The following is a 10,853-nucleotide window of genomic DNA, read 5'->3' on the forward strand; positions in this document are numbered from 1 at the left end:
CTATGATCTATACATACATTTAAGAAAGATTTATCAAAACAAGTAAGACAATTATTTAACCACTTTTTGGTGAATCAGCCAGTCGTGCTGGTCACAGTGGCAGTGGGTTAAATCAAGGAATAAATTTTTGGAAGGCAAAGATTGTGAGGAGCACCTCCTAACCACCACACAGTTCCAAAACAGTCACAAATGGTACGGGCTTTCTGAGCATTTCCATACTGCATCATTTATTGTTGTGCATCTGTGTTCAATCCCACGGTCTTAGAGTTTTTCCCACGTTGCTATTCCATCTGCAGTCAGTACCTGGAAGCCTCTGTACCACCATCCCCATCTTTCCTGGGGCCATAACTAATTAGACCAGGAGTTTCCACCTGACTCAAGCCAGTCCCACTGGATCTCTCTCCCAGGAACTTGGAATTGGAAATGAGAGACTCTACCTAGCCTGGGCTATTATTCCCTTATAAATTTGAGATTGATGGTTATGGGCAGTATCTGTGGAATTTGACCTTCAGGGAGAGAATAATGGAGTAGACATGCACAGATGATTGCTCCCAAGCCCCAGATAGAGACAGTGAGCCTGCAAGGATGGCTGACAGCCAATCACAGCTCTACGGAGGTCTGGCTTCCCTTCTTCCGTGGGGCAACCTGACATACTGCTTAATTCTTGTAGTAAATTGCCTTTCCTTTAAGCTCTTCAGTGACTTTAGTTATTGTAAAGAAAAAAACTGGATGCTAGCAGTTGTGCTGTTTGGTTTGGTTGGTTTCGGTAGCATATGAGGTAGGCTGTGTCCTCCAAAGAGATCTCATGTTTTTTTTTTTTTGTTGTTGTTTGTTTGTTTTTGGAGGCAGGATCTTGCTTTGTTGCCCAGGCTGGAGTGCAGTGTTAATATCATAACTCACTGCAGACTTGAACTCCTGGGCCCAAACAGTCCTCCCACCTCAGCCTTCTGAGTAGCTGGGACTACAGATGTGCATCCAGCGGTTTTTTTTTTTTTTTTTTTGTAGAAACAGGATCTTGCTATGTTGTTCAGGCTGGTCTCTAATTCCTGGCCTCAAATGATCCTCCCACCTCGGCCTCCTAAAGTGTTGGGATTACAGGCATCAACCACTGTTCCTGGTCAGGTCTTGTGGCTTTAAGAGTGTATAGTCCATTCATTTCTCCTTAGAAAGTGCTGATGGTTTTAGGGAAGCTGGTTTTCTGAGATGTTTGGGCTGAGGATGTGGTTTACAAATACGATTAATGTAAATATTAGAGCCATGTTAAGAAAATACTATCTTGGTGGGCTTACATTTCTTGTGGGAAGGAAATGTATAAGCTCCCAAATCTGGAGGAAAGTTTTTTTGTAGGGTTTTGTTTGTTTGCTTTCCCTGGCTGCTATGGAGTATGAAAATTGATTTTTTAAAGCATTCTTGTTTTTGATGGAGGTGAGCTTGGTAAGCAACCCTGTAGCTATTGAAGAATGACTTAAATGTTGTTTTTAAGATTTCCATGAACATTGGATTTATCTATTATTGTAGGTTGCTCTACTGGACTGTGCATATGATTCCACAAAACCTGCCCAATCGAGTCTGTATGAGGCCAGAGATGTGGAAGTGGCTCGCTGTGGGGCACTGGCCCTGTGGAGCTGCAGTAAGAGTCATACGAATAAAGAAGCCATCCGCAAAGCTGGAGGCATTCCTCTGTTGGCTCGGCTGCTGAAGACTTCTCATGAAAACATGCTAATTCCGGTGGTGGGGACATTGCAAGAGTGTGCATCAGAGGTACTCATGCCAGTTCTGCTTCCCTTGCCTTCTCAACTTGACTTTCTTTAGTCCAAAAGTTGTTTTTAAGGTTATCTTGATGGCTCAAGGACATTTTTTTTTAAGAAGTCAGCATTCTATGAGAAAGAGAAGATCCAACTGATAGGACATTAATTAAATCAGTATCTGTTATCTCACATATATACTGACATTTATGTATATCACACATATATATGCTGACATATATATCTACACACTATATATATACACACACACATATATTAATTCAGTTAATTCTCTTATTGATGTAGGGATATCAATAAGATATATGTATTTTCTTTGGTGATTATTTCCTAAGAAAGTTTGTTTGGCATGTTTATTACTAAATGTAAACAGATAGTTATATTCATGCCTTAGACACATAAATACGTAGGTTTTTATTCCTAGGAAAACTACCGGGCTGCAATCAAAGCAGAAAGGATCATTGAAAACCTTGTCAAGAACCTAAGTAGTGAGAACGAGGAGCTGCAGGAGCACTGCGCCATGGCCATTTACCAGGTGCGATGAACTCTTCCAGCGGTTGTTGGCATTCTTTCTCATATAGTTTAAGGTAGTTTTCTAACCATGTGGTTTCCTTCTGTGAGAATGGGACTCCGGAATCTGCACTTTATTTAGTTATTTTTTCTTTAAGTTTTAATTTTATTTTTTTAGAGATAGGGTCTTGCTCTGTTGCCCAGGCTGGAGGGCAATGGTACAATTATAGCTCACTGTCACTTCAGTCTCCTGGCTGAAGTGATCCTCCCATCTCTGCCTCCCAAGTAGCGCACACTAGAGCGTTTACCACCATGTCTCGCTAATGTTCTTTATTTTTATTTTTTCTGAAACAGTGATCTCTGTATGTTGCCCAGGCTGCTCTCAAACCCCTGGCTTCAAGTGATTCTCCCTCCTCAGCCTCCCAAAGTGCTGGGATTACAGGCATGAGCCACCGTGCCCAGTCTGCATTTTTAACAAGTACCCCATTGGATTTTCATACACAGTTAGGTCTAAGAACCATTGTCCTGTGGTAATGACAGACAACTTAAACCTGCTTTGACATCTGTGACAATTTGTTTCTAGAAGACACATATGCGTCTTTGTCTCCTAAAATAATGTACTTAGTGGAAAATAGATAAATAAGTACATGGTGCTTCTATATTGCTTTTAATATGTCCTGTTTAAATAATCTTGGGGCATTTATCTCCTACCAAGACTAGCCAGAGGAATGGGTATGTGTGTGTGTGTGTTCCTGTTTTATCTTTTTAGTGGTTTACTTATTGTAATCTACACTAACTTGTTGTGTATGGTACACTTCGTAGTATACCAGAAAACAGATTAGAATGGTAAAGGGAGAAAAATGGCCTTGACAAAGTTGTGGATGGCTGGTTACTGTGCACGTCTGCTTCTATCTAATCACAGTAGATTTGCTAGAGGAATGCAATTAGGATGTGCATAATCAGAGAGTATGCCAAAAAGATACAAGGAGCCGGACGCGGCCCTGTAATCCCTGTAATCCCTCTATTCCCAGCACTTTGGAGGCTGAGATGGGCAGATCACTTGAGGTCAAGGGTTCAAGACCTGCCTGGCCAACATGGTGAAATCCTGTCTCTACTAAAAATACAGAAATTAGCTGGGTGTGGTTGTGTGTGCCTGTAATCCTAGTTACTCAGGAGGCTGAGGCAGGAGAATCATTTGAACCCGGGAGGTGGAGGTTGCAGTGAGCCGAGATCGCGCCACTGGACTCCAGCCTGAGATGAGACTCTGTCTCAAAAAAAAAAAAAAAAAAAAGATACAGGGATTCATCTCAGTAGAAGATTGTATTAGGTTGTGAGGGAGGGCTGCCATAACAAAATACCACAGACTGGGTGGCTTGAATAGCAGAAATTTATTTCCTTGCAGCCCTGGCTAGAAATCTCAGACCAAAGTTAGTTTCTTCTGAGTCCTCTCTCCTCAGCTTGCAGATGGCTGCCTTTTCCCTGTGTCCTCCTATTGTCTTTCCTTAGTGTATGCCAGTGTCATCGTCTCCCCTCGGACAGCAGTCCTATTGGAGCAGGGCCTACCCAAGTAATTTTGAAGAGGTCCTTTAGCCTTAATGACCTATTTAAAAACTCTGTCTCCAAATACAGTCACATTCTGAGGTACTGGGAATTAAGACTTCAATATATGGGCCAGGCATGGTGGCTCAAGCCTGTAGTCCCAGCATTTTGAGAGGCTGAGGTGTGCGGATTACCTGAGGTCAGGAGTTCGAGACCAGCCTGGCCAACATGGCGAAACCCCATCTCTACTAAAAATACAAAAACAATTGGCCAGGTATGGTGGTGTCATCCCCGCTACTCTGGAGGCGGAGGCACGAGAATCACTTGAACCCAGGAGGTAGAGGTTGCAGTTAGCTGAGATTGTGCCACTGTACTCCAGCCTGGGCAAGAGAGAGCAACTTGATCTGAAAACCAAAAAGCAAAAAACCTCTATATGTGACTTTTGAGGGGACACAATTTGGCCCATAACAATCATATATGGCCCTGACTTGTACATATTTGTATATATGCCTCATGGGAGTAACCACTGAGTTGATTAGAAATAGGGATTAATTTTTAGGAGGTGCCTCTAATCCAGAATTGAAAATCATATGTAGAGGATAAACATGGCAGGTGCCTGTATGGTGCATTGTGATGAGGATTTCTTCTAGTGGCCTCCATGGGTGACACATGACACATCTGCATCTCATGGCATCAAAAAACAACTGTGCGCTTGGAGTAATAGCCAAGTCTCTGCTAATTGTATCATCTGTTGGCTTTAGAGCCCGGGAAGAATGATCAGTTGAGACCATCTGTGTGGGAAATATTTATTTCAAAGGATGACAAACATGGATAAGTATATTTGAATAAAATATCAGGTAGTATTGATATCACCCACTGCTCTGAGCATAGAAACTTGATTGGAGAAATTCTTTGTCTCTAATCACCTGAACCCAGGAGGTGGAGGTTGCACTGTGTTGAGATCATGCCACTGTACTCCAGCTTAGGTGACAGAGTGAGACTCTGTCTCAAAAAAAAGAAAATATATTTGTCTCTAGATTTCAGGGGCCATTGAAGAGCTGACCAAATCCCTATCACTCATCTGTTTTCTCTACTACATTTTCCCAAGACTCTGAGTTGCATCACTGTAGAAATCCCCCATTCCTTGCCAGTGGAGTTGTAGGTTTTTCACTGACCTTCACCTCAAGAGATGCTCAGGCCATCTCAAAACTGGCTTGGGAGAATTGCCAAGTACATAGAAACTGCTGTCCATTCCCAAAGCCACATAAAGGGAGAGACATACTGTCAGGAAGTTACCAGTAGAAAGACGAATTATATTTTATGTTTTACTTGGAGGCATCTTTAGAAAATGATCTCTCTAGAAAGAAGTTTCATACCTACTAGAATGGCAGCCTTTTTAGCAATCATCGAAAGCTTGATATTCCTTGATCACTGACAGCCTCTGATTTGACTTTTTGTGCAGTGTGCTGAAGATAAGGAAACCCGGGACCTCGTTAGGCTACACGGAGGACTTAAGCCCTTGGCCAGTCTACTCAATAACACTGACAATAAAGAGAGGTTAGCTGCTGTCACAGGGGCAATATGGAAATGTTCCATCAGCAAAGAGAATGTGACCAAGTAAGAGAAGGCGCTTAATATTCTGAAATGAAGATATGGCTTCTGAAACACCTTCTTGTCATTTAATACCGTTCTAGTAAGGAATTGATTCTAATGTTAGTCGTAGATGTATATTCTGGATGAAGTTAGCTGAATGAAGGGATTCTTGGAATAGAAAAGACAAGAATAGAAATTGCCCACCACCTGGCAATGACTTTTTCTGTGCCTCAGTGGCACCAAGAGGCTTGCTGACATGATCTCTCTATTTTGCATATGGGCAGCCATTTGAATTAGAAATATCTTTGATATTTTCTGTGGGAATCTATCAAGGAGGATGGGTGGATTTCCCATGGAATCTTTAGAGATGGAAGTGATTTTATTCTTTTTCCTTTTCTAAAGATAAACAAGATGAATCAGCCAAATGTCAACTAACCAGTTACTCTTTAAAGAGTGGTCATTTTCAAACATGATTTCATTGAATTTGATTTTAAAGTATAAACTTTGTGATGATTTGATTTATTTTAATTTTCTAATCTATCTCTTCCTATTTTTGACAGTTTACATTCTCAGTAATGGGTATTCTGAGACAGCTTCTCCTTGATTCCATCTGATTATTTCCTTTAACAAGAAATTCACATCCCGACCATTTAACACAAAATAAGTTGACTTAATAAATAAGGCATAGTGAAGACATGGCTAGATTAAAAGTAACCTCGGCTAATGGAACTTTTATCTTAATTAAAAACTGCATCATGGTACTTAAATACTGCTGAAATTTATTAGAAAGGGCAAAAGTTCTGTATAGAAACTAGTAATTTTCAAATATTTACCTTTATGTAGCATGCTTACTTTTGATGTGTGTGTGTGTGTGTATTTGTATATATATGCACACATACACATATACATATATATCAGAGTGAAATTTTATGACAAGAGAGATGCTAAAATGTATTAGTGGTTAATATGGAAGATACTTGAGAGTGACATTTTTTTTATCCGAGTAGCACAAGCTACTACTCATTTCAAGAGACCTATTAAATCCAAATAGGTACAATAGAGCCATGTTTGATGCATTTGAAAACAAAAAATATATAACATATAATTTATTTTTATAAAACATTTAAAAGACTTCATTCAGGTAAAGTAGCCTCTGGAAGATAGAGGGAAAAAAACCCTAGTAGAGTGGAATCTTAGACCCTCAGGTTTAGAAGAAGCTGTAGTTTTCTTAGAGGCTGTACTGCATGGTGATTAAGGGCGCAGGTCTGGAACAGATGGCTGGGTGTAGATGTCAGCTCTACTATTTACCAAGCTTCAGATTAACCATCCAGTAATGGGGATTAAATAATATTTGCATCATTGAGTTGTTGTAAGGATTGAATAAACATTTAGTAATTTTTAGCTAACCTTATACAAAAAACAATTCTCTCTCTCTCTCTTTCTTATGATGGATTTAGGTTTCGGGAATACAAAGTCATTGAAACCTTGGTGGGACTTTCAACAGATCAGCCTGAAGAAGTACTTGTGAATGTGGTTGGGGCCTTGGGAGAATGCTGCCAAGAACATGAAAACCGCGTCGTTGTCCGGAAATGTGGTGGCATTCAACCGCTTGTGAACCTCCTTGTTGGAATCAACCGAGCTCTTCTTGTGAATGTTACAAAAGCAGTTGGTGCTTGTGCAGTAGAACCTGAAAGTATGATGTAAGTGGCCCTGGAGATGGAAAGATTTTATAAAAGTGTTAGGGAAAACACTTGGGAGGTCACAGAATAGTCGTCATCACTTAGAATTGATGTGCATAAATGATGAAAAATACAGTGTGTCATGTAAATAATCACAAGTTTACCAAATCATGAGTTACAGAGCCAAAATACTACCTTATATGAGATGGAGGGCAAAGTTGGGCATATTGGGAGGATTTACAATACATGGTAATCAATTTCCCATGTGGAAACCTTTATTCAATCAACAAAACTTTTCTCTGTCTCCTAGGGAAGTATTATACATCTGTCTAACTAGGCTCCTGGAGAGTGCCAGGTACATTCTCATAGTAGCTTTCTTGTTTCTCACCTATTCAGCAATGTATTTTGAGCACCTAGCAAGAACTGTGAACTGATGAGGGGAAGAGACAAGGATTTTAAATGATGGTGTTTCTCCTTGTTGTCTAATTAGGAAGAAAAGACAATTTAAGAACAATAGAACAAAAATGTATCATATATAGAGAGAGATAGAGCCATATATAAAGATACATATTCATATATTAAAAGATATGTATATATTCATATATGTATAAAGACTTATATCTTTATATTATATAAAGATATATATCTTTACTCCAAAAAAGGAAGAACCCAGTTGACTTAAAGCTGTTTTATTAGGGCTCTCCAGAGAAACAGAACCAACAGGAAGTGTGGGGAGGTAAGGATGTTAGTCCATTTTCATGCTGCTGATAAAGACGTACCCGAAACTGGGTAATTATAAAGGAAAGAGGTTTAATTCACTCACAGTTCTACATGGCTGGGAGGCCTCATAATCATGGCAGAAAGCAAAGAGGAGCAAGTCACATCTTACATGGTGGCAGGGAGGAGAGAAGAGAGCTTTGTGCAGGGAAACTCTGCTTTTTAAAATGGTCAGATCTCATGAGACTTACTCACTATCATGAAAACAGCATGGGAAAGACCTGCCCCCATGATTCAGTTAACTCCCACCAGGTCCCGCCCACAACATGTGGGGATTCAGGATGAGATTTGGGTAAGGACACAGCCAAACCATATCGGGGGCTTCATCTAACCACATATCTCATACACAAATCCTGACACCTCCATAGCTCCTTTTGAATTTGGTTATTGGAACCTTAGTCTCCAGTGTTTCAGACACTAAGGAATGCAACTTGCATATGTGATTACTTTAAGGGAAGAATACTGGCTGGACTTATAAAACGATTTTCTAATGTATTTATGTTTTTGAAACATGCTTTGCTATTCATTAGAATCTTATAAACACTTGCCAGAAATGGCTGCATGTATTTCTTTTGATCTTTGGTTCCTCTTTATGTTTTGTCTACCCAAATCTACTTGTCACCAGCTACCTCTGACGTTCTTTAAACACATTTCCTCCTCTCTGCTCTCAGCTGGGCTCCGTCATCTTTCACCTGAACTACTGAAATTGGTCCTATCTGGCATCACCTCTAGCCTCCCCCACCCTTTTCAGTTTGTTCCTGAACAACATTGACATTTACTTTTCTAAACTGCATATCTGATAATGTTGTTTTCTTGGCCCACAAAACCTTGAGTGACTTCAATGCTGAAAACCATTTTAATGCTAAGGTACTTAACTTGCCATTCAAAGCATTCTGTCTTGTGGCCCCATTTAACTTCTCTGCTTTTCATCTTTTATTTGCAAATATCAGTTGTCTGGAGTTACATTCTTGTTTGTTTTGTTTAGTTTTTTTTTTTAGAGACAGGTCTCAGGCGTTCACCCAGGCTGAAATGTGGTGATGCGATCATAGTTTGCAGCAACTCCAAACTCATGGGCTCAAGCAATCCTCCTATCTTGGCTTCCTTAGTAGCTGGGACTACATCACCATGCCCTCTAATTCTTTGAATTTTTTTGTGGAGATGGGGATCTTGCTATGTTGCCCAAGTTAGTCTTGAACCCCTGGTCTCAAGCAATCCTTCTGTCTCAGCCTCCCAAGTACTGAGATTACAGGTGTGAGCCACCACACCCAGCTCCTTATTTATTCCTTTACATTAAACACATATTTATTGAGCATCTTTTGTGTTAGCCACTAGATTTATAATGGTAACCAAACAAAGCTCCTGCTGTCATGGGGCTTACACATTCTATTATATGTGTGGAACATTGACTATACATTCAATCAATAAGCAAATAAAATGACTTCCATTGTGTTAAAAGCTATGAAGATAAGAAAACAGTGTGATTGAAAGAGAGTGACTGGGTGGGAGTTTGCTACCTTAGTTCAAGCAGTCAGGAATGTAGAATCAGGGAGGATAATATTTAAACCAAGAGCTAAAAACTGAGAAGGCAGCTTGCATGAACATCTCAGACAGCAGTAGCCAACATGGAGGACCTGAGATGGAATTGGGCTTCACTTGAGAAACTGCCTTAAAATTTTCAAATATTTTTCATATAGAATTTATCATTGCCTCCCTTGTTAGTAATAATATTTTTGTATGACTTGATAGTCTGTGTCACAAATCATCTTTTAATCTTTTAGTGACTATTAATTCTTAATAAATATACAGATGGTCCCAACTTATGATGGTTCAACTTAGAAATTTTTAATTTATGATGGTGCCAAAATGATATGCAGTCAGTAGAAAATATACTTCAAGTACCTCTACAACCATTCTTTTTTTTCAATTTCAGTACAGTATTCAATAACTTACATGAGATTTCAACACTTTATTATAAGATAGGCTTTATGTTAGATGATTTTGCCCCACTATAGGCTAATGACATGGTGGCTTGCATCTGTAATCCCAGTACTTTGGGAGGCAGAGGCAGAAGAATTGCTTGAGGCCAGGAGTTCAAAACTAGCCTAAGCAACATAGCAAGACCCCTGTCTCTATAAAAAATGTAAAGAATTAGAGGGTGTGAGGGTGGAGGATTGCTTGAGCCTGTGAGTTTGAGGCTGCAGTAATGTTCTGAGCATATCTAAGGTGGGCTAGTCTAAGCTCTGAGGTGCAGTAGGTTAGGTATATTAAATGCACTTTTGATTTATGTATTTTCAACTTATGATGGGTTTATTGGAACATAACCCCATTGTGAGGTGAGGAGTGTCTGCATTGAATTGTATTTATTATAGATTAGAACTTACTCTTGCAAAGCCTCTACTTCTATTCTGTATCTCAGCTTTCATGATTTCTGTGTAAGTCATTACCAGGTTATCTAGTTGCCACCTTGAAATTCCTTCTAAATGTTATCATTGCATTACTTCTCGAAATGGGTCTTTAAATTCTCATTAATGTAACTAAGCAAGTATTAGATTTATTGACTTTTCAGTTGTATCTATTGAAGAAAAGGCCAGAGAAAACAGCTATCTTCTTTTCATATTCTGACTCTTAAAGAACCTATCAAGTTTTGAAACAATAAAATGGAAATGAAAAAAAAAAGTCATTGATAAACAACAAGCCTGAAGGACTTGATTGAGCTGGGGAGACAGACAAGTGAAGTGATAATTTTAAAATAGTAATTAGATGATGATAAGGCAGTAAACACTTATTAGTAATGCACAAAACTAGTTTGTGGAGTTTTATGAGCGGCTTGACTTCTAGTTAACGGCATGAAACCTACAAAAAGAGAGCAAAAGTAGAGAAAAAATTATATTCACACAAACAGGGGAATGGCCACAACTCCAAATTTTAAAATGTAAAACACATCTGCAAAATGCTATGAATTATTGACCCATCTCTAATATGCTGACTTTTT

At 39.3% G+C, this 10,853-nt stretch overlaps 1 protein-coding gene across 2 annotated transcripts in view; it reads left to right on the forward strand.

The window, feature by feature from the left end:
- The window catches only part of ARMC4 (armadillo repeat containing 4), a 197,761-nt gene that overhangs the window by 57,258 nt on the left and 129,650 nt on the right, over window positions 1-10,853 (forward strand). For both annotated transcript variants that reach the window (XM_011949218.1, XM_011949217.1), the window contains exons 13-16: window positions 1,519-1,761; window positions 2,188-2,298; window positions 5,275-5,429; window positions 6,863-7,105. In XM_011949218.1, the coding sequence (XP_011804608.1) occupies window positions 1,519-1,761; window positions 2,188-2,298; window positions 5,275-5,429; window positions 6,863-7,105 (752 nt within the window). The remainder of the gene's footprint in view (window positions 1-1,518; window positions 1,762-2,187; window positions 2,299-5,274; window positions 5,430-6,862; window positions 7,106-10,853) is intronic.

This window comes from Colobus angolensis, unplaced genomic scaffold, assembly GCF_000951035.1.
Source record: "Colobus angolensis palliatus isolate OR3802 unplaced genomic scaffold, Cang.pa_1.0 Scaffold293, whole genome shotgun sequence".
In the NCBI taxonomy this organism is placed as follows: domain Eukaryota; kingdom Metazoa; phylum Chordata; class Mammalia; order Primates; family Cercopithecidae; genus Colobus; species Colobus angolensis.